Below are 27,827 nucleotides of genomic sequence, written 5' to 3'. Positions count from 1 at the left end.
CCCTCCCTGCGCAGGGGCCGGGCTTGCGCCGCTTCCTGCAGGAGCTGCGCCGTGGGAGCGGCGGGACCCCGGAGAGCCCGGCCCGGCCCCACGCTGGCCCAGAAGGCCCTGCCCGCCTCGCCGCTGAGGATGTCCCGGAAGGCGCCGCGGACCGAGGTGTGCGCGGACTGCAGCGCCCCAGGTGAGGGCTCCGGGCCTCCCCCGGCCCGGCCTGCGCGCACGGGCTCGTCCGCCGCCGGGGGGCTGGGCAGAGCCGGGGGGCAGGCCCCGCTCCGCCTGGCTGGGGACCCCCGCCCGTACGGGGGGCCGGGAACTTGTGCGCTAGGGACAGAGGGTGTCAGACCCCCCCGCAAGCCGCTCCCCACTGGTGCAGGGCTCTCGGGGGGCGGGGCAAGGGGGTGCCTGGAGCCCCCCCTTGGCTCGGCTCGGGTGCAGAGCAGCTCGGGTCTCTGGGGAGGGGGCTCCCGGTGAGTGCCAGTGCTGTCCTGGGCACTCGCTCCCCCGACACTGAGCTGCAGGGGGTGGCCAGGGTGGGAGCCCTAGCAGAGCCCGGGCACCATCGCACCTGCCCCTGCCCCTCTGGCAGCCCCACCCTGGGATGGGGCTCTGCTGCCCGTGTGCCATCCGCAGGGTGGGCCAGCAGCTGGGCTGGCTGGTGGGTTCCACCCCCAGGGACTCCCTGGGGCAGGACTCGGATCCCTGTTCGTGTTTTCCAAACCGAACGGTGCCCCCCAGCCCCGAGCCCTGTTCGGGAGCTGGCCCCAGTCTCCCAGGCAGGATCCCCCGGCATGGATTTGGTTCGGGGGAACATGGCGGGGCAGAATCAGGCCGACACTGGCTCCTCGCGCTGGCCCCGGCCTGGGGGAGAAGGTGCATTTCTCTGCTGAGGTGCCCAGCAGTCAAACAGCAGTGAGGTCATCGGAAGGACTGTGGTATCCGAAGGCCTCGTGCCGCATGAGCGTGTCCGTTTGTCCGTCCATCGCACTGCCCGGCGCTGGGCCGGAGTGCGGCGTGTCGTGAGAGACCAGGTCGGAGCTGCTAGTGGTAGCTCCCCTCCTGCGACGCTGCCTCCAAGCCATGGCGGCGCAGGCCCCAGGCCACAGGGTCTGCCTTGCCAATGGGCATAGCTGGAAGCATAGTCCCCCATGGCAATGGAGACTTGGGGGTCCTTCCCTTCGCTACAGGAGGGTCCTAGGCCCTGCGAGAGCGCCAGCTAGCCAGCTCAGGCCTGGCACGGATGGGAAGGAAGATCTCCCGTTAGCATGGTGCCTCACGTGTGCCAGGGCGTGTGTGGGGTGGGAAGGGGTGGAGGTGCGTGCCGCAGTGCTTGGCGGTACAGAGCACCGGGGGCTGGCCCTGGAGTCGTGCCCCAGTGTCTCACGCCAAGGCCGAGCGCAGCAGGGATTCCTCCCTGTGGAACTGGGAACCAGTTCCTTCAGTCCATATCCACGTGAGGAAATGAGTTATAAAATCCGGCGGGGCCGTTTCCTGCAGACAGGGGGGCCCGGCGCGTCCCCGGCGGGAGGTGGGCGTGTGCGCCCGTTGTGAGCCTGGCCTCGGGGTGGGCAGGAGCTGTGTGAGTGCTTGGCACCCGGGCACAGTGGCATGTGCGTTCCCAGCCCACTTAGAGCATAGCGTGTCTGTTGCCCCCTCCTGTTCCCAGAGGCAGTTCCCCTCCCAGGGAGGCAGCTGGAAAAGGCCAGTAAGCACCAACAGAGGCCCTGCCCTCTGTAGGTGCAGGGTCTCTCTGGGCACCCCGGGGTGCTGAGTGTTCCCGCTGGCCCCTGCAGTTCAGTGGGATACTGCGGCCCTTGCTGGCTCTGGTACTTACACAGCCCCGTGCGATCTCTCCTGCCCCCTGGCAAGCAGGGCTTGTACCCCATTGTGCAGCTGGGAACACACACGGCAGCTCCCTGGGGGAGCAGGACTTGAACCCCCGGCCCAACCTTACTCCTGAGCATGAGCTTGCTGGTGCCTGGGTACCCCCGGCAGAGGTGGGATGTGGGGTGCGGGGGCCCTGCCCTGTCTCCTCTGTGCTACGTGCAGCATGTGCTTGGCTAGGACGGGCCTGGGGTGTGCACGAGTGGGGGGGCTCTGGGGGCTCCTGAGCAGTTGCCCAGCGCTGCCGACTGCCAGGTGTGGTGAGGTGGGAAGAGGACACCCCCTTCCGGGACCTCCTCCTCCTCCGGCTACGCTGTCATGGACATGCCGGGGCAGGAGGAGGTGGTGCCCAGGGCCTGCCTGGCTGTCCTGGTGCTGGGTAGCACCGTGAGCAGGCTGGGGCAGGGAGCGCCAGCTACGGCCAGGCCATGTTTCCAGTGGCTCAGGGTGGTGACCATGGGGCCAGCATCGTCTCCCCTGCAGGGTGGCAGAGGTGGTCTCTGGGATCGTACTGCAGCCAGAGGGAGCTGCATGCTGGCCCCTGGGGGTCCCTGCTGCCCCTACTCTGTGGCCTGGGCAGCCTGCGTGGAGATCCCAGGCGAGGTGTGGGATTGGCCATGCCGGGCCGGGGGCTCCTGGCACGCTCTGTTCACGGTGGCGGCCGCGAGCCCAGAGACACAGATGCAGCTGGTCTTGCTGCCAAGGCCACTTGTTCCTGTGCCATCTGCATGCCTGCGAGGTGCCCACGCTTGTCCTGCGGGGGGGGGGCGTGACACACTGGCTGCGCAGGGCATTTGCCTCATCCCTCATACTCCTCCTCCGCAGACAGCCAGGAGAGGCCTGCGTCCTCTGGCCATTGCCTGACACTGACGGGGGCCTCCGTACCCCTTCCAGGTAGCTCTGGGACCCCCCCCATGCCGCTCGCCCAGCAGCTCTGCCCCCTGCCCCGGGGAGCAGGGCAGAGGCTGGGGGCAGGGCTGGGGGATGCCGCCGGGGTGCTCCTGGCATGGCGAGTCAGCAGCGCAGCTGAGGCCGGTCCATGGGCCAGGCTCCTCTCCAGCGCAGCCAGGAAGGAAGCATGGAGGGGCCTGCTCCATCCGCAACAGCCAGGCTTCCTCTGCAGGGACAACAGGGGAACTCGGCCCTGGGCCCCGGTGCCAGGGCTGGGGGGAGGCGCTGCTGGGAGGCTGGGCTATTGCCCCCCACCCCCTGGCATTTGGCTGCAGGCCCCGTGGTGGGCTGGGTGTCCTGTCACCCCCTGCACCCCGGCAGGCCAGGCCCCGTCCCCATTCGGCAGAGGTGGCAGCCCACGCAGAGCTGCAGGTGGAACCCAGGAGTCCTGCAGTGTCCACTATGCCCCCGTTCCGGCCTGTTATCCAGTGTGGCTTGGCAGGGGGGTTCCCTGCATTATCAGTGCCTGCCCCACAGCGTCTTTGCAGGGCTGTGAGGCTGGGGGGGCCCAGGCCTGGCTGCCTCTGGGGGCCGTCCCTCCCCGCTGAGTTGGTGTGAGTCTGGCTGGGCGGGGCTGCCCCTCTCTCCCACTGGTGAGCCGGCCATGTGGCCATCTCCCACGTTGGCCAGACCACGCAGTCTGAGCCCGGGCAACCTCCTGGCTTCAGCCTCCGATATGCCCGCGGCTGGGGAGGCTCATCGCTAGGACCCTCTGCCAGTGGCAACCCCAAGCTGCCTCGCTCGGGTGGGCTCCTCTGGCCCCCGCGCTCATGAGCATTGAACCCCCTTGGCAGCAAGGCAGATGGCTCTCCGGGGGCAGAGACCGGACTGGCCCCAGCACAGGGGTTCCCAGCCTGGCAGAGCACCTGGCCTGGGGCGGGGACTGACGGGGCAGGAATGTCCTCTGCACTATCCCAGGGCTTTGTCTGGCACCCCGCCCCGAGCAGCAGGGCTCCTGGCCCTTCCCCGGGGGCCCACCCCCCTCTCTCAGGGCGAAGGGCTCCTGGCTTTGCCTGTCAGGGCTGGGCCACCTTGGGTGTCCACCTGTGTTACCGTGTCCCAGGGGGCTCCCCTTTCCCTGCGACCAGCCCGTCCGGGGGGCCCTGCCGACAGGGGGGATGGGTGGCATGCTGGCTGGTGCACCAGGAAGGGGTGTGTGGGGCTCAGCCTGTGCCCAGGGGAAGCCTGGCTCGTGGGCTCCTGCCTCCCCCAAACGCTTGGGAGGCACCAGCCTGCTGTGGGCGCTCCCGCAAGCCAGTGGGTCTGGGTGCATTGCAGAACTGGGGCGGGGGGCGGGGAGTTGGAGCTGGCACTGCTCCCTCCTCAGGTTCCTTCATGAAGAATTTACCCCCTTCCCATGACCAGACCAAACCTCTTCCCCCAGCCCAGCGCCGGCCGGGCTCTGGGATCCGGCTGGGCTTCCGCGAAGGCTTTGTCCTGGGCTAGTCAGGCCTGTCACGGCCACCCCTGCCAGCCCCTTCTCAAAGCTCCCTCTCTGCCAGGATTGGGGCCCGGTGCCAGCGCTGGCTCCTGGCCAGGTTGCTGGGCTGGGCCGGGTGGGGCAGAGCACGGGGGCTCTGGCTCAGTGCCTGAACAAGCGGCTTCCCCAGTGGCTGGTGGGCCTGCCCCGCGGTGTGTGGGCCCGTGGCTGTGCTGGGAGCCTGCGGACGGCCCCTGTGGCTTGTATCTGACTGGCCCAACTCGCTGGGATTTGAGCCCAGCAAGGGGCTCTGAGCTGGGGCTGCAGCTTCCCCTGTGCCCAGCTCGTGCTAGCCGCAGGTGCACCATGGTTCTGGGCTGGGTTGGGTTGTGGGGCGTGGAGCTGCCTTCTGCAGGGCACGGTGCCGATGGGGCCAAGGGCAGGTGGGGGTCAGTGTGGGCAGCGTGGCTGGACGGGGCGTGATGGCAGCGCGGGAGCTGGGCTGGGGTCTTTCCCCTGGGCCCCCGTGTTGGACTGGGGCAGCCCCTGGCTGTCTGGATGTGCTGGGGTCCGTGGGCTGCTCCGGAGAGCTCTGTTAGGACCCCAAGGGCTGCGCTTGGGGCTTGGGGGTGCCATGGGAGGGCAGCCTCCCCCTTGCTCTGGCTCTCGGGAGGACACTGTGCCCTTGGCTTGTGACTCTCTCCTGTGCAGCAGCGCGGGGCAGATGCAGGCCTGGCTGGGGGCCGGAGCCACCCGCCCGCTGAGCAGAGCTCCAGGCAGGGCACCGTCACCTGCGCTTCTCCGGCTGGCCGTGGGGGAGCCCTGGGCGCGGCCTCCTCCCCCCCAGCCTGTGGGCGGCCTAAGGCAGCTCCTGCCTCCAGCTCAGTCCCTGGCTGGCTGCCCGTGCAGGGTGCTGGGGCTGTGGGAAACCTTGACCTCCTCTTGCTCTGCCCCTCAGCCTGGCAGAGGCTGAGCTCAGACCACCCCCCTTTGCTTTGCAAATGGCTGGTTTGAACTTTGCAAGCAGCATTTGCATAACATGTCTCTCCAGCTCCCAGAGCCTGGGGAGGGTGGCCAGACTGGGCCCCACAGGAAGGGACAGAGACGGGGGCTCCACGGGTGCTGTCCTGGAGACCGGAGCAGCTGGGTATGTGTGGGAGGGGGTAGTGGGTTGGGATTGTGGGGCACTGCCAGAACTGTGGGGCCTGGGCTGTGGGGTGGGATTGAGGGGCAAGGCTGGGGGCAGAGGCAGGGCGAGGATAGAGGGGCCGTGAGACAGGGCTGGGGGGGGGCAGGGCTGAGATAGAGGGGCTGTAGGGTGGGGCTGGGGGCCACAGGGCTGTGATAGAGGGGCTGTGGGGTGGGGCTGGGGGGCAGGTTTGGGATAGAGGGGCCGTGGGGCAGGGCTCGGGAGGCAGGGCTGAGGGGCAGGGCTGGGATAGAGGGGCTGTAGGGTGGGGCTGGGGGCCACAGGGCTGGGATAGAGGGTCCGTGGGACAGGGCTGGGATAGAGGGGCTGTAGGGTGGGGTGGGGGGGCACAGGGCTGGGATAGAGGGGCTGTAGGGTGGGGCTGGGGGGGATAGGGCTGGGATAGAGGGACTGTAGGGCAGAGCCGGGATAGAGGGGCCGTGGGGCAGGGCTCAGGGGACAGGGGCAGAGCTGGGGGAGGTTCCCGCACAGGACAACATGGGGGGGAGGCCCCTGGCGGTGTTCAGGGCACACGCACATGCCGTGGCAGGCGGGGCCTGGCCCTGGCTCTACTTCTCCCAGGGACCTTGCCGCAGCCATTGCGACCCCTGGCCTGGCTCTGAGGGAGGTGGCCGCCCCACCCCCACAGTTCCCGTGTGACCTGCCCCGTGCCCTAGGGAGAGCCCCCATGGGTGCAGCCCCCGGCGCCACCCTAGCCAGGGACTCCCCTTGGCTGCCACCCCCCTTCCCAGGAGCCTCAGGGGACGCCCCCGGGAACCTGCTCTGCTCCCCGCTGGACGTGGGGCTGCAGGGGGCTGGCGGGGGGGGGGGGGCGGCGCTGACACAGGCTGCAGGAATCAAGGCCGGGTGGCGGAGCCGGGAGGCTGCCAGGGACCGTGCCGGGCACAGCTGGGCCGGCCTGGCATACGGCCGCCAGCACAGCACTGCCTGGGGGCAGAGTAAATGTCTCCTCCTCCCACAGTGCCTGAAAGCCCCCGCCATGGGCCAGGCCCCCTGTAAACACCAAAGAAAGGTCAGGAGTGAGGGGCACGGGCAGGGCTGGGCGGGGTGGGGAGCCTGGGGCTGGGCTAGCAGGGGCTGCAGGTCGGGAGTGAGGGGCACTGGCAGGGCTGGGGGAGCCCGGGGCTGGGCTAGCAGGGGCTGCAGGTCGGGAGTGAGGGGCACTGGCAGGGCTGGGCTGGGGGTCGGGAGTGAGGGGCACCGGCAGAGCCTTTGCGTGCCCCTTAGTGGTCGAAGAGGGCCCGTCTGTGGGGCTAGGAGGGTGGATTTCGTGCCCCCCACCGTAGGCCTGGCTCAGTGGGGCAGTGCACAGCGCCGTGGGCTGGGTGAGGCCAAGCCCGGGACAAGTTGTTGGCTGCTCCTGTCACGAGGGTCTCAGGACCCTGGGGGAGCAGCTGCATGCTCGGTGCCCATGCTGGGCCACCCTGCTCGTGCCCTGCCCTGCCCCGGGGGGTGCCTGCCGGAGCTGATGCCCGGCCCTGCCTCGTGTGAGAGAGCTGGGGCGGGTGCTCCCTGCAGCCAGGCTGGGCTCCCCGTGGCGCGGGCTGTGTGCCCCTCCGAGCGGGGGCAGGGGAGTGGGCTCTGAGCCGCAGTGCACGGCATCTCAAGTGGCCTTTTGTTCTCGGGCCGAGTGCCGGTGCCAGGACAAAGGGCTCCATTCCGGCTGGGCTGGGGGGAGGGGCTGGTGTTCCCATGTGGGCTGTGGGGCGAGCGTGGCACGGGAAGGCTCTGGGGTGGGGCAGGGGCAGGAGGGGGCAATGGGGCTGTTCCCCGGGGAAGGGGCAGAGGTACAGCACCCTGGGGCAGGCTGCCTGCTCTGTGGCCCCCGCCCCCTGGCCTCCCCTGGAAGCTGGCGGAGCGGTGGGCGCTTGGCTCCCAGGCACTGGGTTACCCTGGCTGTCCAGCCGAGGTGCGCTGAGCCTGGGCCTCGGGGCTGGCCTGCTGGGGGGTGGTCGGGCACAGCTGGGAGCCTGGTGCCGTGTGCGCCAGGCACACGGGAATACTACTGCTGCTGGCCGTTGGCACGCCCGGGCAGAGCTCTGTGGGGTGGAGCTGATCCCAGGGGCCCAGGGAGAGGGGGTCCGGGCTGCTGGCCCGTTCCTCCCCACGTATTCCCTGGGGGCAGGCGCGAGGCGGGTTTCTTTGCCCACCAAAAGCTGGTACCGGGGTCCGAGCACAGGGCTGGGAGCCATCCCCTCTCTCCAGCTGCTGAGAGCTCCCCCTAGTTCGCTGCGTCCCGCACCCGGGGCTCCCCACACCGCTCTGTGATGCTGATGCTGCCTGGGGGCCCCCCGGCACCTGGCGCGGCCCTGAGGGAGCGACACGTGGGCGAGGAGCTGGGAATAGCTCTCTGTGTGGGAGGCTGCCGGGTGGGGGAGGGCGTGAAGCCGGCTGGGCTCTGAGCTGGCAGAGCTGCTCTGGGATTGGGGTGCGGGCCCGACTGGGAGCGCTCCCCCCTGTCTGCTGTGAGGGCCATGAGTTCAGCGAGTCACTCGTCTGCCCCGGGGGGTACCATGTGCGCCGAGTGGGGGGTCACCCCGTTGTGTCCATGGAGAATACGGGCCCTGAGAACGGGGCAGGGGCTCCCAGCAATCCCTGTGCCCGCCGCGACCTTGCAGCCAGTTGTCTCTGCCCTGAGCCCCCTTGCGGGGCAGGGAGAGGGAAGCAGGCAGCTCGGGGGGGGGGGGGGGGCTGAGAGCACATAGCTCCTGGGGTGCTGTGACTGCAGCAGCCCCCTGGGTTTAACCCGGGCAGGTGCTCGACCGGCGCGGCTCTGAGCCCTGGCCTGTGACTAGGCACCAGTAGCCAAGTGGCTGGTTTGAGGGGATGGGCCACGGTCGGCATGGGGGGCCTGTCCCAGGCGGTGCCAGCTGTGCCCAGGGGGCACTGGGCTGCTCCTGCTTGGTGGCTGGCGGGCTGCGTGGGCGTCACTGAGTGCACGCTCATCCCCTCCGTGCCCCCGGGGATGGCTGGTGAGTATATAATTCCTGTGGCCGTGCAGCTCGGGGCGCCTGGCTGTGCACTGGGGTTGGGCAGCGGGGGCTGCTCTCTGCCCTCCACCGCACCCCCTCCAAGCCCCGGGGCCCCGGCAGGGTCGGCCTTCCAGGGAGGCTCCTGGAAGTGATGGTGGAAAACCCGAGGCCTGTCTGAGCCAGCGGGGAGCCCCAGCCGAGTGCTGCCCTGGGGCTGGCACCTTCTGCTCGGCTTGGCCATGGGTGGGTGCCCGCTGTGCCCACTGGTGGGTGCGCAGGGCTTGTCCCCCGGGCCTGCAGAACCCAAGCCAGTGCCCCCCTCCCCGGGCCTGACGCCCCTGCAGACCCACGCTGCTCCCTGCCTGGCACCGTGCCTGCCCTGCCCCCCGGCTGGGCTAGGCATGGCTCAGCTTGGCCCCTGCATGGGAGCGGGTCCTGGGCAGGATGAACAGTCCCTGCTCCCAGGCCGCCCCAGGCCTGGAGCCAGGTTGCTAGGGGAAACCTTAGGGTTTCCCTAGCTACGGCTGAGCCCCTTAGCTGTAGCTAGGGAAACCTTAGCAACCGTCCCCATGGCAGCTGATGGCGGGGAGCAGCCAGACGGGCCCTGGGAAGCTCTGGGCAGGGGCGGGTGACTGACACCCTCAGACAGCAGGGTGGGAGGGGTAGGTGCCCTGGAGGCGAATAGCAGAGCAGCACGGGGGTCGGGGCGGGGGGGACAGTGCCTGGGGCTGTCTGGGCTCTGCACCTGGGGGAGGGGCATCGGTGCTCCCCCGCTGGCATATGCTCCAGCTTCTCCCACGCTCTGTCCGCTGGAGCCCCCTGGGGGCCCCCCGCCCATTTGCTGCAATTGTGCCCACCCCAGAGTGACACGCCCCAAGCAGCTGCCCCCTGGGCCTGCTCCAGCTCCGGGGGTCGGGGCTCTGCTTAGGCAGCTTGGCCCTCTGGCTGCTGGCCACCCACCCTGGGGGTCTGGTGCCTGCTGTGAGTCCTCGGTGCTTCACAAACCCTAATTAAACCTCACACTGAGACGGGACTTGTCCCCGGTCACACACTGAGTCAGTGTGAGAGCTGGGTAGAACCCAGGCGTCCTGGTTCCCAGTCCCTCTGCTCTAACCACCAAACCCTGCTTCCCCCAGAGCTGGGTAGAACCCAGGAGTCCTGGCTCCCAGGCCCCCCACTCTAACCCACCCCCCTCCCAGAGCCAGGGCATTTATCCCTTACTCACCAGCTTGTCTGGGGTGCTCTAGGCCTTTGTGGCCGAGTGCCCGGCTGGCATTTACCTGGTGCCCACCCTGGGTCTCCTCACCTTTTGGGGCGAGGGCCCAAGCGCTCATGAGGAAGGTCCCCTCCTGCCAGGCTGGGCCACCCACCCCAGCCGGTGCCCTGGCCTGGCCCAGCCACCGAGCCCTTGGCAGGTGTCCCCGGTGGGGGCCGGGGTACTGGCGTGTGCCAGGCCTGCGGGAGGGGCGTCTGACCCATCTCCTGCCCCTGCAGACCCTGGCTGGGCCTCCATTAACCGCGGCGTGCTGATCTGCGACGAATGCTGCAGCATCCACCGCAGCCTGGGCCGGCACATCTCCATCGTCAAGCACCTGCGGCACAGCCCCTGGCCCTCCCCGCTGCTGCAGGTGGGTGCGGGCAGCGCCCGGGGGGGCACCCTGTGGGCGGGGGGAGGGGCTCTGGGGGTCTGTGCGGCTCCCCCTGCCTGGCACTGCCCGTGGGTGCGCTGCCTGGTGCAGCGTCTCTGGGAGCGGCGGGCTGGTGCTGGGATTATTCCACGTTCCAGCAGCCGCGACTGGTCCTCTCCCAGTCTGCCGGCCCTGCCTCGCCAGTGGGTTCGTGCCCACGGCTTGCTGGCCTGAACCCGCCTCCCCCACCTTCCCGCTGCTGGGGTTTGGTTCAAGTTATTTTTATTGTGTGGATTTCTAGTGTGGATAAAGTCAGTGACCTTTCCCCTTCCCCACCCAGCTCTGCTGGTGCCCCTCACTCCCGCCCCGCAGCTCCTGCTAGCCCAGCCCTGGGGCCCCTCACTCCCGCCCCGCAGCCCCTGCTAGCCCAGCCCTGGGGCCCCTCACTCCCGCCCCTCACTCCCGCCCTGCTAGCCCAGCCCTGGGGCCCCTCACTCCCGCCCCGCAGCCCCTGCTAGCCCAGCCCTGGGGCCCCTCACTCCCGCCCCTCACTCCCGCCCTGCTAGCCCAGCCCTGGTGCCCCTCACTCCTGCCCCGCAGCCCCTGCCAGCCCAGCCCTGGCTCTCCAGCGGCAGAGCTGAGGTCTGGCTGCTTGGCTCTGTGGGTCAGGGAGGTGCGTGGTGGAAGGGGTGCTGAGCTGGCGTGTCTCTCCCCAGATGGTGCACACTCTGGCCAGCAATGGTGCCAACTCCATCTGGGAGCACTCGCTGCTGGACCCGGCGCAGGTGCAGAGCGGGCGCCGCAAGGCCAATCCTCAGGACAAAGTGCAGTAAGTGTCCCCCCCGGGGGGGCGGGGCGGGGCGGGGCTAGCCCGGCGCGGTCTCACCCTGTCCCCTCTCTCCCCAGCCCCACCAAGTCCGAGTTCATCCGGGCCAAGTACCAAATGCTGGCCTTCGTGCACAAGCTGCCCTGCCGTGATGACGACGGCGTCACGGCCAAGGACCTCAGCAAGGTAGGGGCCCGAGCAGCAGGCGTGGCACCGGGGGGCCTGGGGGTGCAGTGCCCTAGTGGGGTAGTGCTGAGCACCAGGGCTGGATCCCAAAGGGGAATGCCCAGCTGTGGTGGGAAAATGTCCACCCCTCTAGCCCGCCGTGCTGGGCACAGTTGGGGGCAGGGGTCCTCGGTGCCCTCCAGTGGGCCCAGGTTCGAGTCATGCAGTGTTATGAGGGTGCCTGGGGCTGCCCCCTCGTGCATGTGGGTTTCCCCCACTGAGACCATCCCAGGGCAGCTGCTGCTGTGAACAGAGCCAAGCCCTGCTGGGCCCTGGGCTGGGGCAGCCCGTCAGCAGGCTGGGGGGTGCCAGGTTTTCTCCTCACCCTGGCTCGGCATGGAGCAACCAGCGGGCCTGGATCCCAAGTGCCATTCGCTGCCCGGCCCTGCCCCTCCAAGCGAGGCAGGTGCTGTTCCAGGCTCTGAGACCCTCCCAGGGCTCCTCTCTGGGGCCAGGCGGGGGGTGGGTGCCGTGCCCCAGGGCAGTCCGGCAGGTTCCCAGAAGGCCGGCAGGATGGGAGGGCAGCTGACGCTCCGCTGTGTCTCCTCTAGCAACTGCACTCGAGTGTGCGGACGGGGAACCTGGAGACCTGCCTGCGCCTGCTCTCGCTGGGCGCCCAGCCCAGCTTCTTCCACCCGGTGAGGCCTGGCCGGGTGCCTCTGCCCTGCAGCGGGGAGGGGAAGGGGCGCGGGCTCTGGGCCGGGCTGGCTCAGGAGGGCAGCAGAGGTCTGGCCAGGGGGGTTGTGGTGATGCCAGGTCTCCGTTCCTGTGCTGGCACTAGGTCAGGGATCTCAAACTCGAATCACCACGAGGGCCACGTGAGGACTAGTACTTCGGCCCGAGGGCCGCATCAGTGACCCGCCCAGCCCCTGCCCTGCCTCTTCCCACTCCTTCCCCAAAGTCCCCACCCCAACTCCGCCCCCTCCCTGCCCCTATTCCAACCCCTTCCTCAAATCCCCGCCCCGGCCCCGCCTCTTCTTCACCTCCTCCCCTGAGTGCAGGGCTCCCCACTCCTCCCCACTCACTCCTGGAATGTGCTAAGTGCCGCCAAACAGCTGTTTGGCAGCAGGAAGTGCCTGGAGGTAAGCAGAGGCGTGGGGACATGGTATGCTGTGGGGAGAGGGAGCATGGGGTGGGGAGCTTGGCGGGCTGCAGGAAATAACCCTGCGGGCTGAGTGTTTGAGACCCCTCCACCAGGTGGCTAGGGCAGGCCTGGGTGCCAGGGGGCAGAAGCTTGGCATGGTGCCGGGGTTCCCGGTTCACTGCTGCAGCAGGGGGCACCTCGTCTCAGGCCCAACACCAGCCCCAGGCCAGGCCAATCTCTAGTCCGGTGCCGCACTGCCCGCTGCTCCGGGAGGGACAGAGACCCGTGACCATGCGGGGCCTGGGGAAGGCTCCCTAGAAAGAGAGCGGCCAGTGAGGGGGCCCTCAGAGCCAGGCACCCTGTGGTTTCCATTTTCATTGGCAATGGGACAGCTCACTCCCAACCTGCAGCCCCCTGCTATTCCCAGCCCCAGTGCCCCTCACTCCTGACCTACAGCCCCCTGCTAGCCAGGTCCTGGTGCCCTTCTTGTGGTTTGGTGCGATGTGCCAGTTGCCCTTGCCTGACTCTCCCTTGCCCTGCCCTAGGAGAAGGGCACCACCCCACTGCACGTTGCTGCCAAGGCTGGACAGATCCTGCAGGCTGAGCTGCTGGTGGTGTACGGTGCTGACCCCGGGGCACCCGATGTGAATGGCAGGACCCCCATCGACTACGCCCGGTGAGTGCCAGGGGCTGCCTGGCAGTGGGACCCCGGCTGGCTGCCCTGGAGAGGTTTCGCACGGACCCTGTCCAGTGATTACAGCAGCCCAAGGGCAGTGCAGGGGCGTCCGCGTGGGTTGCTGGGGTCTGGAGCCTCTGCCGGCCACAGCCTTACACCAAGCGCAAAGCAGCTGAGCCAGTGCCCGCAGCGGGTGACCTGCGGGCGCTTGGCTGCCCTGCTCCTGGTCTGAGCTCTGCCCTCCCCCTGCAGGCAGGCGGCCCAGCACGAGCTCGCGGACCGGCTGGTGGAGTGTCAGTACGAGCTGACGGACCGGCTCGCTTTCTACCTGTGCGGCCGCAAGCCGGGTGAGTGCAGGGGCCGGGGGGAGACCTGGGCGGGCAGAGAGCTGGGGGGGAGGGGGCCACGCCACGGGGAGGGCAGGGAGCTGGCGGGGGGGGGGGGGGCGCTGAGCTGGAGGGGAGGGGCCACGCCCCAGGGAAGGATCTGAGCAGGGGGAGGGATGTGAGCGGGGAGGGGGGGTGTCGCTGGGGCACAGTGAGCAGTGGGGCAGGCGGGTGCTGCGTGTGGGGCTGGCGTGGGGCCCATGGGGGGCTCTTGCTGGAGCTGGGAGTGGGGGGGCTCTGCCTCCGGGCCAGCAGCGCCCAGCTAACCGTTGGTCCCGTTGTTTTTCCAGACCACAAGAATGGGCACTACATCATCCCGCAGATGGCCGACAGGTGAGCGCCCGCCCGCCCCGCTGCTGGGAGACCCTCCCCCACATGTGAGGGAGGAAATGCCGCCACCCTGTGGGCACTGCCGGAATTGCACCTTGCTCCCACTGATCAACTCAGCCGCCGAGGGGCCTGAGCCGTGCAGGGGGTGGGGAGGGGGCAGCAGCGTGGGTCTCCCCTCCCCCGCTAGCCCGCACCTTCAGTGCATGCTGGGTTGGGTCGACAGTCTGGGACCTGGCCCCCCTGCCCCTGAGTGCCCTGCCCTGGCGTGGGGGCACTCGGTCTCCATGGTCCCCCAGGCCTTGGCCCCACTGGGGTCCTGCCAAGGGGCAGTGCCGGAACGACCCAGCCCCTGTGCACAGGAGACGCAGCAGCATCATGCCCCCCCCCCGCATTGGCGCCCAGTGGCTGGCAGGTGCTGGACTGGGGCAGGGACGGTCCAGCTCCCCATGGACTGGGGCCTGGAGCCTCCTCGCAGGGAGGCAGAGGGCCCAGGGCCTCCTGGCAGGGCTGCAGCTGGGGTAGGCGCTGGACTCGCCTGCAGGGAGCACTGGAGGAGAAGGGGGCCCCTGCAGGCCCCCCGTACCCAGTGCCCCCTTTTCTGGTTCCCATGGCCAGTGCCAAGCCTGCCACTCTGCTCCCCTGTGTGTGTCTCTTGAGTGGTCCCTGGCATGGGCGCAGCCCGTGGGGCAGACTGGTGGCTGTATGCCCCTGTGTCTGCCTGTGAGAGCGCTGCCTGGGGGCTGTGGGGCAGGGCAGGCATGGCTGGTGTGGGCGTGGCTATGACAATTGTGGGTGTGGCCTATGTGAGCGTGACCGTGCCTGTTGTGGGCGTGGCTGTGGGCGTGGCATGCCACTCCTGCTCTGACTGCGTTTAATGCCCTCCTTTATCCTGTTCTCCCCTCCGCTGCCTTCTCCGGAGTGCAGGGCGCGCCCCAAGGGCACGGCGCAGAGGTATTGTCCCCTCCGCTCTTGTCTCTAGCGTCCGGGTGCGACGCGCCCCACGCCGCTGGGACCCGGCTGGGCGGCCCCTGCCGCTGGGTCTGGCCTTAACGTGCCCCCAGCTGGTTCAGTCTGTATAGTGGCAGGAAGGGATTGATAGAGGGGGAGAGCAGGGGGCATGGTGTGGGCTCCCCACCTACCCACAGCCCTGCTGGTCCCCCTCACTCCCAACCCACAGCCCCCTGCTAGCCCAGTCCTGGGACCCCCCCACCCCCCTGCCGGTGACCCTCTCTCCCGACCTGCAGCCCTCTGCTCTCCCAACCCTGGGATCCCCCACCCACGCACAGCCCGGCCGGTGCCCCTCACTTCTGACCCACAGCCCCCTGCTATTCCTTTCCTGACCCACATCGTCCTGCCTGTGCCCCAGGACTAGCCATTCGCCGCGGTGCCTGGTCCGTATGTCGTGGCTAGGTGAGCTGAATGCCATCTATGGCCATGCGGCTCACCCCATTGCCTGAGGGTTTGTGGGGCGTCGGCTGGCAGGGGGCATGGCCCAGCAGTGACCCCTCTTGCTTTGTCTCCCCCCGCCCTGGCCATGTGCAGCCTGGACCTGTCTGAGCTGGCGAAAGTGGCAAAGAAGAAGTTACAGGCGGTAAGTGGGGCTGGGGGCTGGGCCCCGCTGGGGGGCAGGCCAGGCCTGGCCTGGCCTGGCCTGACCTGCAGCAGCCGCCTCTCGCAGACCAGCTGCCCTGGGACAGGGCTGATCCCAACCCCTGGGAACTCCCCACCCCCCATGGGGCCCTGCTGCCGAGGGGGCTGGAGCTTGCCGAGACGAGGGGCTGCTCCAACTCCACCCCCCCATATTGCCCCCGCCCCCTGTGACCCGCCCATCTCTGCTTCCAGCTCAGCAACCGCCTCTTCGAGGAGCTGGCCATGGACGTGTATGACGAGGTGGACCGCAGGGAGAACGACGCTGGTGCGTGGGGGGGGGGCATGGCGGGCGGTGGGCGATGCCAGGGCGGGGGGTGATGCTGGTGCATTGGGGGATGGGCGATGCCAGGGCAGGGGGTGACGCCAGTGTGAGGGGCAGAGGGTGAACGATGGTGGTGCATCGGGGAAGGCGGGCGATGCTGGGGCGGGAGCAAATGGGTGATGCCAGGGGAGGGGGGTGATGCCGGTGCATTGAGGGGGCAGGCGATGCCAGGCTGGGGGTGGGGCAATGCTGGGGAAGGGGGGTGGAATGATGCTGGCGCTGCGTTGTGCGGGGATGGGGCTTTGGGGAGCCAAGGATGGGTTTGGCCCAGGCTCTGTTCCCAGCTAGGAGCCCCCCATGCTGTAGCCTGGGCCCTGGGGTGCCATGTGTGGGGCTGCTCCTATGGGTGCTGAGGTGCCCACTCCCTATGGAAGCCAGTGTCAGGGAGTGCCCAGCCCCCTCATCCCCCCACGCCCAGCCCAGCTCGGGTCTGGCTGTCAGCCCCAGGCCTGTCGTTCCTGTCCCAAGGGCAGGGCCTTGCTGTCCCAGGCTGGCTGGTGCAGGGGGCGTGCGGCTCTGGGATCTCCCGGGGGCGGGCGTGTTACTGCGCATGGCGCAGCCCTGGGCACTTGGGGAGAAAGCTGCCCCCCGGCGCTCTCGCGTGCTGGCCTCGGTGCTTTGCTCCCCTCTGCCCTGCCGAGGTGTCCATCGGGATGGGTCTATCCCCAGGTGCCCCCATAGTGGAGCTGGGAACAGACCCCAGGCTCGATTCACCAGAACACACTCCCCCGGCCGCCTCCCTGGCACAGCATGGCCGGCTGGCAGATTCCTCGGCTCTGCCTGGCCGTTGGGCTCCCAAGGGGGCGGTGGCTCTGCCAGGCGCAGGCGGGTGTCTGGGTAGCAGGATCCCAGTGCCCGGGGCTTCGCCTGGCTGAGTCTGGCCTGGAACGCTGCCAGCGCAGCCCCAAGACGTGCCCAGCCGGGCCTGGTGCTCCCCCCCGGCTTCCAGGGTCACTCAGCTGGGGGCGCTATGGGGGCTCCAGCTGTGATGTAGCTACAGATGCTGCTGCCCCGAGCTTGGGGGTCGCAGTGCGGGGCCCTGTCACAGAGCGGTCTGCCCAGGTGGTGCCAGCGGGCCCCAGAGACCATCCGCCCCTCCCCGGCCTGGTGTGCACTGGAGGGGGCAGAGGTGCTGGGCTGGGCGCCAGTGACCGGAGAGGGCCAGGCTGGTACAAAATGCCTCCGTCAGGGCCAAGTGTCCGCAGGGATCCCTGCCCCGTGCAGCCCCCAGTGCCCGCCGGCTTGCGTGGGGGATCCCAGTGCTGCCCCTGGCCGACAGCTCTGCTGTGTGAGCAGCCGGCGGTGGGGATCGGGAGCTGGCCGGGGTGCTGTGGCAGGGTCGGGCGCTGGAGGGCCCGGGAACTGGATAGGGCAGGCCATGGTGCCAGCGCCCGGCGCAGGGTGCCATAAGCCAGCCAGGGTCGCTGCTGCGCAGCGGTGGGGCCGGCCCTTCCTGGGCGTGGGGGAGGCAGGCGCTGCTGGGGCCTGGCTGGGGATGTGGCTCAGACACAGAGCAGCTGGCTCCCTCCGCCCCGCAGCCGGGAGCTGGGCCCGCCCTCCTCATTCCTTGGCAGCCGCTGACGCCCGCCTGCCGGCTGGGCTGGGCAGGGGGGGCTCCTTGCTGGAGTTCCTTCAACAGGCCGTGGGCTGCGCAGGGCCGCGGGGGCCGGGCAGCTGTTGGGAAGCGCTCGAGGTGGGTCTGGGGGGTCCCACGCAGGGAGTGGCTGGCTGCACCCCTGCTGATCCTTCTCCCAGGAGGCCCCAGCCGGCAGGGCCCTGGCCGGGGGCTGGGAGCAGCCGCTGGGGTGGGCGGGTGTCTGGCGGGGTGAGGAGGTGGGGGAAGGCTGGGGGCATTTCTGGCCTCGAGCTTGCGGCTGGTTGCTCTCTCCAGGGCGGAGCTACCGCCCTTGCCCCGCATGGCCCCCGGGAGCCCGTCTCCCTCGGGGCCGGGGGGGGGGGGGGTTGCACAGGGTGCCCCGCCGGCGATTGCCCGGGTGGAGGCTGCTGGCACTGCTTGGCGGAAGAGCCCTGGCTGCTGCTCTATGCTCAGGGCCGACTGCCATGGGGCAGGGCTGTCGGCTGGGCCGCGCTCCCCCCCCCCCCCCACTTCCCAGCAGCACAGCTGTGCCCACAGGCACCCGGGGCGGACGGGCGCTGGGCTCTGAGCAGAACTGTGCCGTGGGGTGTCCGGGAGAGGGTTGCAGTGAGCCCCCAGCCTGGCTGGGCTGCCACGGGGCCGTGCTTGGAGCAGCCGGCCAGAGCTCACGCTCGGGGTTTGGCATTGTCCTGATGGCGCTGCCACATCGCTGCATGGCTCGTGCCAGACTGGAGCCGTGCCCAGGCTACCGGGAGTGCCCGCTCCTCCCTCTGCTCCGCGAGCGGCTGCGGGGCGTGCGCTGCCCTCTCTGGGGCTTGGTCGGGGGCTGAGCCAGCAGCCTGTACGCTGGGGCTCCTTCCCGGCCATGCGGCGAGTCCCAGCCCAGCTCTCAGTGGCTTCTTTGGAGGGGTCCAGCCCCCTGCAGGCAGAGAGGGGGGAGCCCAGCTCTGGGCTAGTTGGCCCAGGCCCCAGATGCCCCTGGCACTGGGGCCTGCATTTGCCTGACTCAGCAGTGGGGCTTCCCCTTCCCTGTGCTGGGGGCTCCTGCCGTTCTGGGGATGCCCCCAGCTGCACGGGTGCTCCTAGCTGGCAGGAGGGGGTGGGGGGTGCCTGAGCCTACCCCAGGTGGGTGCGCGACAGCAGCCTGCCTGCTGGATGGGCCAGCTCTGGGGCTGGCTGGGGGGCTCTCTGGAGGGACTGGGGGTGCCGGGAGAGATAGCGAGGTCACCAGGACTCCTGGGTTCAAACCCTGCTCTGTCCCTGGCTCGCTGCCTGGGCTGGTCCGGGCCTTCTCTGGGTCTGTTTCCCCCCAGTGCGGCGGTCCAGTGTGTCAAGGTCCCGTGGGGCTGGGGCTGCGTCCTGGGTGAGTGTGGGTGGGGGCAGGGGCATCGAGGTGCCCGGTAACCGCTGCCCGTCTGCTCCCTGCAGTCTGGCTCACGACGCAGAATCACAGCACGCTGGTGACAGAGCGCAGCGCTGTGCCCTTCCTGCCCGTCAACCCCGAGTACTCTGCCACACGCAACCAGGTATGCCGCTCCCCCCTCTGGCTGGCGCTCCCCGCCCCTGACAGGGATAAGGGTCACACCAGCCCCGACTCCTAGGGCCTGGCACTTCCCCCATGCCCCTGGGTCTGGGGGCCCAGGCCTTGGGCCAAGGGGCTCAGAGGGTCCCCTTTGCATGATCCCAGCTCTGCAGTGCCCCTCTCTGCCTGCCCTGGGCTCCCCCTTTCAAAGCTCTGCAGTGCCCCTCACTCCCGACCCACAGCCCCTTCAGGCAGTGCAGGTGTGCTCGCTGTCTTGCCCCCGGATCAGCCTGACCAGCCCTGCTTGTGGCTGCCCTGGGTGCTCGGTGCAGGGCATCTGGCCAGGGCAACAGAGCGGCGGGCCCCAGGGGTGCTGCAGCCCATCTCAGCCACTCTTCCTCCGCCAGGGGCGGCAGAAGCTTGCCCGGTTCAATGCCAGGGAGTTTGCCACCCTCATCATCGACATCCTCAGTGAGGCCAAGCGACGGCAGCAGGGCAAGAGCCTGGTGAGCCCCACAGGTGAGTGGGGGAGGGGGGAGAGCCCCACGGGGGAGGGGGAGGCCAGGGAGGATGGTGGTGTCCCGGCTGCCCGGGGGGGAGAGGCGGACTGGGCAGAGGCTTTCTCCTCGCCATGGCAACCCGGCTGGGGGGCAGCATGACTGTGGTGCCCCAGCACTGGGCTGGCATTGGCTGGCTGTGGCTCCCTGCCCCAGTGCATTGTGGGTGCTGAGACACCGAGACCCCCGTCTTCCCCCAGACGCCGTCGACTACCCGGTGCGGAGCCAGAGTGACCCAGACGACCAGCACGACTACGACAGTGTCGCCTCTGACGAGGACACGGACCAGGAGCCCCTGCGCAGTGCTGCCCGCAACAACCGTGCCCGGGTGAGCCCCCGCGCTGCCCCCCTGGGCACCCCTACCATCCGCCCCGCAGCCCCCTGTGAGCCTAGCTCTGGGCTCCCTGTGATGGGTTGGGTCGCAGAGACCCCCTTGGGACTGTCACCTGATGTGCTGAGACTACCCCGAGCCCATTTTCCCTGGCACCTTGGGACTGCAGTACCCTGTCTTGTTGAGCCAGACACGCCAGCCTGCTGCAAACACAGGCCAGGTCTGAACCACGTCCCCCAAAAGCTGCAGGTTACCTGAAAACAGCTTAAGAAGTGATCCTGTCTCCAGCACCCAGACACCCAGTTCCCAATGGGGTCCAAACCCCAAATAAATCAGTTTTACTCTGTATAAAGCTTATCTAGGGTAAACTCATAAATTGTTCGCCCTCTAGAACGCTGAGAGAGATCTGCACAGCTGTTTGCTCACCCAGGTATTAATTACTTGCTCTGGGTTAATTAATAAGTAAAAAGTGATTTTATTAAGTATAAAAAGTAGGATTTAAGTGGTTCCAAGTAATAACAGACAGAACAAAGTAAATTACCAAGCAAAATAAAACAAAACCACGCAAGTCTAAGCCTAATACAGTAGGAAACTGAATACAGATGAAATCTCACCCTCAGAGATGTTCCAATAATCTTCTTTCACAGACTAGACTCCTTTCTAGTCTGGGTCCAATCCTTCCCCGTGGTACAGTCCTTTTTTCATCTCAGGTGGTAGCTAGGGGATTTCTCATGACTGCAGCCCCCTTTGTTCTGTTCCACCCCCTAAAATAGCTTTGGCACAAGGCGGGAATCTTTTGACTCTCTGGGTCCCCACCCCTCCTCCTAAATGGAAAAGCACCAGGTTTAAGATGGATTTCAGTACCAGGTGACATGGTCACATGTCCTGTGCGACCCCTCAAGCCTTCATTCTTCCCAGCCTGGCTTGCCAGAAGGCCTGCAAGCAAACAGAGCCATCCATAGTCAATTGTCCTTGTTGATGGGAGCCCTCAAGATTCCAAACCACCATGAATGGCCCACGCTTTGCATAATTACAATAGGACCTTAGAGTTAAATTTCATATTTCTAGTTTCAGATACAAGAATGATACATTCATACAAATATGATAACCACACTCAGTAGATTATAAGCTTTGTAATGATACCTTACAAGACACCTTTTGCATGAAGCATATTCCAGTTACATCATATTAACACTCATTAGCATATTTTCATAGAATCATATGGAGTGCAATGTCCCACTCCCCCGCAGCCCCCTGCTAGCCCAGCCTTGGGGTCCCCACCCACTCCGGCCCCCCAAGCAGCCCCAGCCAGTGTATCAACACCGTGAATCAGTCTCCCAAGGGGCTCCTTCCCGCTGCTCTGGAAAGGAAGCTGGGTCATCTCTAGGTGTCCTGGTGGGTCCGAGCTGGGGCAGCTGCTGGAGTTGGGTCAGGCTGGGCCCAGGTTCTTGGCCTCTTCTCTTCCTGGCTCCTGCCTGGACCTGGGCCACTGGGTGGTGAGCTCTGGAGGGGGCTGTGGGCGGGCACGGGATGCCTGGAGCCAGGGATGGCACTAGGGGGCCCTGCTCCCTGCTGCCCTCAGGATACCCGTGGGGTGGGCAAAGCCACTGCAGCTCGGGTCCTGGGAGGAGGAGCTGGTGGGTGCCTGCTGTGCCATGGCCCTGCTCCTGGACAGGCCCCATTTGGCAGGTGGCCTCTGGTGCCGGTGTGGTGCACAAGGTGGGGGCCAGGACTGGGCACCATGGCTAAGGGGCAGAGTGGCTGGGGCCAGGCCGGCGCATGCCGGGCGCGGCGGCCGGGGCAAGCTGGGCGCTGTGGCCGGGGGCAGGCGACCGGGGACGGCGGTGGCCGGGCTAGGCCGGTGCGGGCCAGGGGCGGTGGCCGGCGCGGGCCCCGTGCTCAGCCGCTCTCCCCGCAGAGCATGGACTCCTCGGACCTGTCGGACGGGCCCCTCACGCTGCAGGAGTACCTGGAGGTGAAGAAGGCGCTGGCAGCCTCTGAGGCCAAGGTGCAGCAGCTGATGAAGGTGAACAGCAGCCTGAGTGACGAGCTGCGCCGGCTGCAGCGTGAGGTTGGTGCTGGGCACCGTCCCGCCGGCTTCCCGCCTGTGTGCGGAGTGAATTTTGGTCTGTGGCGGGGGTGGGGCTGAGGGGTTCGGAGTGGGTGCAGGGGTGAGGGCTCCGGGTTTGGGGGGCAGGAGGGTGCTCCGGGGCTCCGGCGAGGAGAGAGGACTCCCCCCGGCGCGCTCTCCGTGCTGCAGCACCTGGGCTGGGCTGTGTCTGGGGCCGGGCCAGTCACACCTGGGGCCGGGCCGGGTCACCCCGGCCTCGGCAGGTCTGGGCCATGGCAGAGTTGGGGCTGGGTGGAGGGCTGGGCTAGGTGGGGGCCGCGCAGCTTACAGGGGACTTAGGTGCCAAGGTGGCCCCGGCCTGACGCCCTCAGTCGGGGTAAATCCCGCTGAGGGAGCATGTCTGTGGGGCCAGTGCTGGGGCAGGAGGGGGCATGTCCTGGGGGGGGGGGAAGAGGGATGTCTGTGAGCCAGGGAGAGTGGGTGTGTCTGGGCCCAGTGCTGGGGGGCATGTCTTTGGGCTGGGGAGGAGGGGGTGTCTGTTGATCTGGTGCTGGCAGGGGAGGAGAATGCAAGTCTGTGGGCCCAGGGCCATGGGAGGGCGTCTGTGGGGCTGGGAGTGAGGCAGGAGGGGCATGTCTGTGGGCCTGGTGCAGGGGCCAGGGGTGTGTGGGGGAGGGGCAGGGGGCATGTCTGTGGGCCCGGGGCAGGGGGAGTATCTATGGTGCGGGGGCCATGGGAGGGGGCATGTCTGTGGGCCCGGTGCCAGGGGCAGGAAGGGGCATGACTGCGGTGCCGGGGCATGTCTGTGGGGTCCTGGGGCGGGGGGACGTTTGTCTGGGCACGGTGCCGGCGTCTCCACCATGCGCTGCTCCGTCCCTCCAGATCCACAAGCTGCAGGCGGAGAACTCGCAGATGCGGCAGCAGCCGGGCCCCGGGCATGCGGTGCCGGCCCCCAGCGAGCGCTCGGAGCATGGGCATGGCGTGGCCACGGCAGCAGCTCACCGGCGCGACCGACAGGCCTTCTCCATGTACGAGCCGGGCTCTGCCCTCAAGCCCTTCGGACAGCCCGTGGACGAGCTGGTTGGCCGCCTGCAGCCCTTCCACTCCAGTGTGAGTCCTGGGGGATCAGGGCCACGCCTGTCCCAGGGTGTCCCCTTGCTGCAGCACCCCCGGGCACCCCTTTCCTCACCTGGGTGGCATTGCAGCTCTGTGCACTGCTGCCTGGGGCCCGGAGCCCCCCGCCCTGCTCCGTGGCTCAGGCTCCCACTCCAGGTCTCTGCCACCGGGTGCTGGGGGGAGCCAGCCAGCATGCAGGGCCGAACAGGGGTTCCCCTGGGTCCCCAGCTGCGAGATCAGGGCCCTCTTGACAGCAGCATGGCCCAGAGGGACCAGCCCCTGGACTCCTGGGTCCTAATCCCAGCTCTGTGTGAACGGGGCCTGTGCCGTGCTGGGCTGCACAGCGAGTGTCGATGCTGCTTGTCAGTGGACTCCCCACGGTGGCATCTGAGCGGGACAGGCTGGGCACGTGGGGGCTGAACCTCGGTGCTCTGCCTGCCTGCCAGACGGGGTGCTGGGCATGGCGCTGACTGCGGGGACTCTGCGCCCGTGGGACCAACTCACCACTCTGGGGCACGGGGGGCTGGTGCAGCCCCGCTGGTGGTGGGCAGGGCACTGTTGTGAGGCAGCTCCCAGCAGCCTGGGCTTTGGGGGGTCGCTGGGCGCCAGCCTGGGGGTAACATTTGCTGTGTCACCAGGAGGTGGAGGATGAAGCTGTGTACTCCACGCACGTCCCGGCCAGCGTGTACCGGGTAAGGGGGCGGGGGGTTGGAGGGACCCTGGGACTGGCTTCCTGGGGGGGTCATGCTCCCCCTGCTATTCGTGCGATACACGGCCCCCTGTGCCTGGGTCAGGGGAAGCGAGCGCCCCCCCGCCCCCGGCACTGGCCCTGTGGCGCTGGAGAAGCGTGCATGGCAGTCTGCATGCCCGGCCGGCGCGTGTGCTGGCTCTGTCTTCCCCCAGGGAAGCCCCTGTTTCGCTTCGAGCCCTGCTGCCCGGCCTGTTACGCACTGGGTGGGGGTTAGCTTGGGACCCCCTAGTGGGGCAGGGCCCGAGGGGCTGCTGCCAGCGGGAGCCTCGGTGCAGCCGATAGGGACGGACGCTGTGGAGCGGGGGGAACTCGTCATCGATTGGGAGTCAGCCGTGCCTCGTGCGCGCCAATGGGCTGTCTGTCCGTGGGAGCGGCTGGAACTGTGATTCTGGGGGCTGGCACCTTTCGTACCCACTCGCCCCAACTCTCCCTGTCCTCTTGCAGATCCGGAAGGGGGTGTCTGCCTCCTCGGTGCCCTTCCCCCCCTCCTCCCCGCTGCTCTCCGGCACGCAGGACGGCGCCCGCCACATGGTGATGTACTCGCTCTGAACCGAGGGGGAGGGACTGGCCTTGGGGCAGACTGGAGTGGGGGGTTAAGCCCTCAATGCTGGGTGGTCGCATTGTCCCTGTGCCCAACACTGGGGCAGATCCCAGCCCTATGCCCGGGGCAGGGGAGGGCTCTGTACAGGGAGCCCCATGACGAGGCTTCCATTGCGGGGTTCCCCAGCCTCGCGGGAGAGGGTCCAGGAGCCTACCAATGGGGGGAAGGGGTGTCATGGACCCCGTGGGGAGCCGAGGGTGGAGCCTGCACCTGACGCTGCCCCTTCTCCCCTCTAGACCAGCAAGCTAGACCGGCACGGCAGTGGGACCGACAGCGACTATGACAACACGCAGGCTGGCGAGGCGCTGCTCGGGTCAGGGGCATGGCCGGGCGGGGGCCCAGGGAGCTGCTGCTCAGGGGAGGGGCGGGGCCTGGTGGGGAGGGGCGGGGCCAGGGAGCTGCTGCTCAGGGGAGGGGCGGGGCCTGGTGGGGAGGGGCGGGGCCAGGGAGCTGCTGCTCAGGGGAGGGGCGGGGCCTGGTGGGGAGGGGCAGGGCCAGGGAGCTGCTGCTCAGGGGAGGGGCGGGGCCTGGTGGGGAGGGGCGGGGCCAGGGAGCTGCTGCTCTGGGCAGGGGCGGGGCCTGGTGGGGAGGGGTGGGGCCGTGGTGCACTTGGCTGCTCTCCAGGCCCAGTGCCCATGCTGGCGGGCAGAGCGCTGGGAATCCCAGCCAGCGTTGGTGCCCAGCCCCGACGCAAGGGCCCTGGAGCAGCCTGGGGCAGGTCTCCTGGCGAGTGAACGCCTCCCATGGCCCTGGTTCGTGGCCTGCTGCCCGGCTGCCCCTGACCCAGCTCCGTCCCTGCAGCATGGACGGGAAGCGGTTCCTGGACCTGGGGAAGGACGACGAGTTCCACCACGAGCTGGAGGCCCTGGACGGGGAGCTGGACCCTGGGCTGCCCAGCACCGAGGACGTGATCCTGAAGACCGAGCAGGTCACCAAGAACATCCAGGAGCTGCTGCGGGCTGCCCAGGAGTTCAAGCATGACAGGTAAGGCCGGGCAGGGGCTGAACTGCGGCTGGGGGTGTTCAGAGCCATAGGCACTAGAGAGCTAGGCCCCCCTTTCCTGGCCAGGTTCCCAAGTTCCTTATGGTGGGTGAGGGACTGGGGGCTGGATCCTGCCAGCCAATGACCCCCTGCAGTTCTGGTTGGTCTAAGGGCTCTGCCTTAGTTTCTCTCAGGCTGCCCATCCCCCAGAAGTGGCTGCATTGCTGGGGGGAGGTGCTGTGCCCGGGGGTTGGGGTAGGCTGCTCCAGCTCCCAGCTGCTGCTACGGGCATTTCCTCCACTTGGTGTTGGCTGGAGGTTGGGTGCGGGAGCTGGAGCCACTTGGTGCCCCACTGGGGGTGGGGCTCGTGCAGTGCCATGGCTGGGCCAGGCCTAACGGCTCTGCCTTCTCCCCAGCTTCGTGCCCTGCTCCGAGAAGATCCACTCCGCCGTCACCGAGATGGCCTCGCTCTTCCCCAAGGTAAGAGGGGCCTGATTCCCCGGCCACGCCTGTTCTGTGCCCAGGCGTGGCTGTGTGGCTTGGGTTGCGCCCCCATCCCCTCCCTTGGCGCCCCTGCCTGGCAGCGGAGCCCAAAGGCCTGTCTCTGCCTTGCTGCAGAAGCCAGCCCTGGAGACGGTGCGCGGCTCCCTGCGGCTGCTCAATGCCAGCGCCTACCGGCTGCAGAGCGAGTGCCGCAAGACCATCCCTCCAGAGCCTGGCGCGCCCGTGGACTACCAGCTCCTGACGCAGCAGGTCATCCAGTGCGCCTACGACATCGCCAAGGCCGCCAAGCAGCTGGTCACCATCACCACCCGCGAGAAGAAGCTGTGAGGTCTGCCCCCCCCCCCCCCCGGCGGGCGGCTCCCCTGGCTAGGACGTGGGGCCGGGGACCAGCCAGTGCAAGTGTCCTTAGTCTACCCACGGGACCTGAGCACGTGCCATTCCTGGCCCCCCGTGCTGCCAGCGTGGGGCAGAGCGCAGCTCCGGCCGTGCCCCCTCCCCCCACGCTGCCAGCGTCCCAGCATGGGGCAGAGCGCGGCTCTGGCTGTGCCCCTGCCCCAGCCCCTCCCCCACGCAGCAGCGCCAGTGCTGCCCTATGGCCGCTCCCAGGCTGCCAATGGTTCTGTCCCCAGCCGCGGCGCGTGGCTGCGTGTGCCCCTGTACATAGCCCCTCCTTCCGTTCTCCCGGCCCAACCCGCCATCAGCCAAGGAACCACTAACCGGGCAGCAGGGTGCTGCCCGGGAGCCTCTCCCCGACCCCCCTGTGCAGTGTGTGTAGCTGTCTGTGCTGGGCAGAGGAGCTGCAGCCCCGTTCCGGGGAGGGCGCTGCCTGCAGCATTACACTGGAACCGGAGCCCTGCCATGGCTGGCGCCCGGCCCGTTCTCCCTGCGCGTGTGAGCCTCAGACCCCCAGCCTGCGTAGCCACCACCTCTCCCCCTGCACGGCTGCTCCGGGGCAGGCCCCTCGCCTCATGCCCCCCGGGCCCTCCCCCACTGCCCCAGGATTTCTCTCTACAGCCAAAGTCCCCGTGCCATGGGAGCGGGCACCCTAGGCGGGCATGGTTGGCTCCTACCCCCTACAGGAGCTGGGTGCCTGGGGAAGGGGTGGAGGAGAGTCCAGGCTGGCTGGGGCCTGTACGGCCAGGTGTGTACTGTACATTTGGATCAAATAAAGATGTGACTGTGGCCCTGGCTCCCCCCTGTCTGCCGGCTCCCCCCGGGGCAAGCAGAGCCCCCGGCAGCCACTCTCCAGCACTGCTGCTCGTGCAGCCCCTCCGCCCCGCAGGAGCAGCCAGACCCAGCAACTCCCTTAAAACACTTTATTCCGCAGAAAGCATGAGCTGCGGGTGCGGGCCCCTGCCCCTCTCCGGGGAGCTGGGCCGGGGGCCAGAGGGGGGGTCAGAGCCGGCCCCCGGCTCGTCGGCGCTCTCACTCGATGCCCCCTGGAGCAGCAGCCGTGGCTGCTGGGGCCGCTGCCCCTTCTTGGGTCTGCTGTGGGCCGACAGGAGCCGCCTCTGGAGACGAGCTGCAGAGACAGAGTGCGGTCAGGCCCCGCTGGAGGGGACGGGGGGCTGTGGCCCTCAGCAGGCTGGGGGGGGCTGTGGGCACTCACCGGAGAGGGGCTCCTGCCCCGCGTCGCCTGGGGCCCAATAGAGGCTCTGGCTCTTGCGGAACGTGGGGTGGAGCCGGGTGTACAGGATGGCGAGGGTCAGCACCACCAGCAGGAAGGTCAGGGCGCTGGCGGCCCAGTCGTGCGGGGCGTGGCTCCCTGCTGGGCCACGGTGTGGGGCTGCTCCCCGCTGGGACACAAGCACCCCAGCCGCCCAGGGCGCTCCTGCAGGTGGGGCGTGCTCTGGGGCCCTGTCGGGCGGTGCTGGACCGTTGGGGGGGGGCAGAGCCCCAGGCCCACTGACGCCTCCAGGAGCTGGGCTGGCCTGTGGTAAAGTGTCTGTGGGTGGCAGCAGGGGGGCTGACGGCTGCCCAGCTGTGGCACAGGTGTTCAGGGAGCAGCCAGAGGGTGGCGCTGTGTCCAGGCGATCCCGGTCACCTCTGGGCTCAAGGGTCACCCCAACCCCTGCCTGACTGTGCCCAAGGGCCACGCTGGGTCCTGGGAGCTCTGGTGTCGGGCTCCCTGAGCTGTTCCTGCTGCTGGAGCGTGGCTGGAGGTCTCCCTTGGGCACCGCCAGGGCCTTTTCTAGCTCATGGGGAGCTCGCCAGGCTGCCCTGGGCTTCCCCTCC

At 68.5% G+C, this 27,827-nt stretch overlaps 2 protein-coding genes across 3 annotated transcripts; one reads left to right on the top strand and one right to left on the bottom strand.

Moving 5' to 3' along the window:
- Nucleotides 1-25,920, top strand: GIT1 (GIT ArfGAP 1). 2 transcript variants are annotated; one of them, XM_074974722.1, is made up of 22 exons: nt 1-181; nt 9,929-10,062; nt 10,779-10,891; nt 10,969-11,074; nt 11,665-11,751; nt 12,743-12,873; nt 13,126-13,220; nt 13,550-13,592; nt 14,514-14,540; nt 15,132-15,180; nt 15,432-15,504; nt 18,587-18,684; nt 19,088-19,199; nt 19,438-19,565; nt 21,487-21,639; nt 22,522-22,749; nt 23,394-23,447; nt 23,951-24,037; nt 24,344-24,420; nt 24,909-25,091; nt 25,505-25,568; nt 25,707-25,920. In XM_074974722.1, the coding sequence occupies exons 1-22, from the start codon at nt 130-132 to the stop codon at nt 25,917-25,919; spliced, it is 2,307 nt and encodes a 768-aa protein (XP_074830823.1). In that variant the 5' UTR covers nt 1-129; the 3' UTR covers nt 25,920. The 2 variants fall into 2 exon arrangements, with proteins under 2 accessions (XP_074830823.1, XP_074830824.1); XM_074974723.1 differs by lacking the exon at nt 14,514-14,540.
- Nucleotides 25,921-26,908: 988 nt separating this feature from the next.
- Nucleotides 26,909-27,579, bottom strand: TP53I13 (tumor protein p53 inducible protein 13; the record flags this gene model as incomplete). Its single annotated transcript, XM_074974940.1, is given in 3 exon segments — nt 26,909-27,114; nt 27,202-27,339; nt 27,342-27,579. Coding segments are annotated over 3 exon segments (582 nt in total), but the record flags the coding sequence as incomplete, so codon positions are not given.
- Nucleotides 27,580-27,827: the final 248 nt, after the last annotated feature.

The sequence above is a fragment of the Natator depressus genome, chromosome 17, assembly GCF_965152275.1.
Source record: "Natator depressus isolate rNatDep1 chromosome 17, rNatDep2.hap1, whole genome shotgun sequence".
NCBI classification, from domain to species: domain Eukaryota; kingdom Metazoa; phylum Chordata; order Testudines; family Cheloniidae; genus Natator; species Natator depressus.
The sequence above is the reverse complement of the archived record's forward strand: the minus strand, read 5'-3'. Positions and strand labels throughout refer to the sequence as shown.

What these genes read in the sequence shown, in the direction of transcription:
- GIT1 (XM_074974722.1), top strand. Translation starts at nt 130, where the DNA reads ATGTCCCGGAAGGCGCCGCGGACCGAGGTGTGCGCGGACTGCAGCGCC. An exon ending in CCCAAGGGCACGGCGCAGAG is followed by an intron (nt 14,541 to 15,131) that starts GTATTGTCCCCT and finishes GGCCATGTGCAG; the next exon opens with CCTGGACCTGTCTGAGCTGG. An exon ending in CAAAGAAGAAGTTACAGGCG is followed by an intron (nt 15,181 to 15,431) that starts GTAAGTGGGGCT and finishes CTCTGCTTCCAG; the next exon opens with CTCAGCAACCGCCTCTTCGA.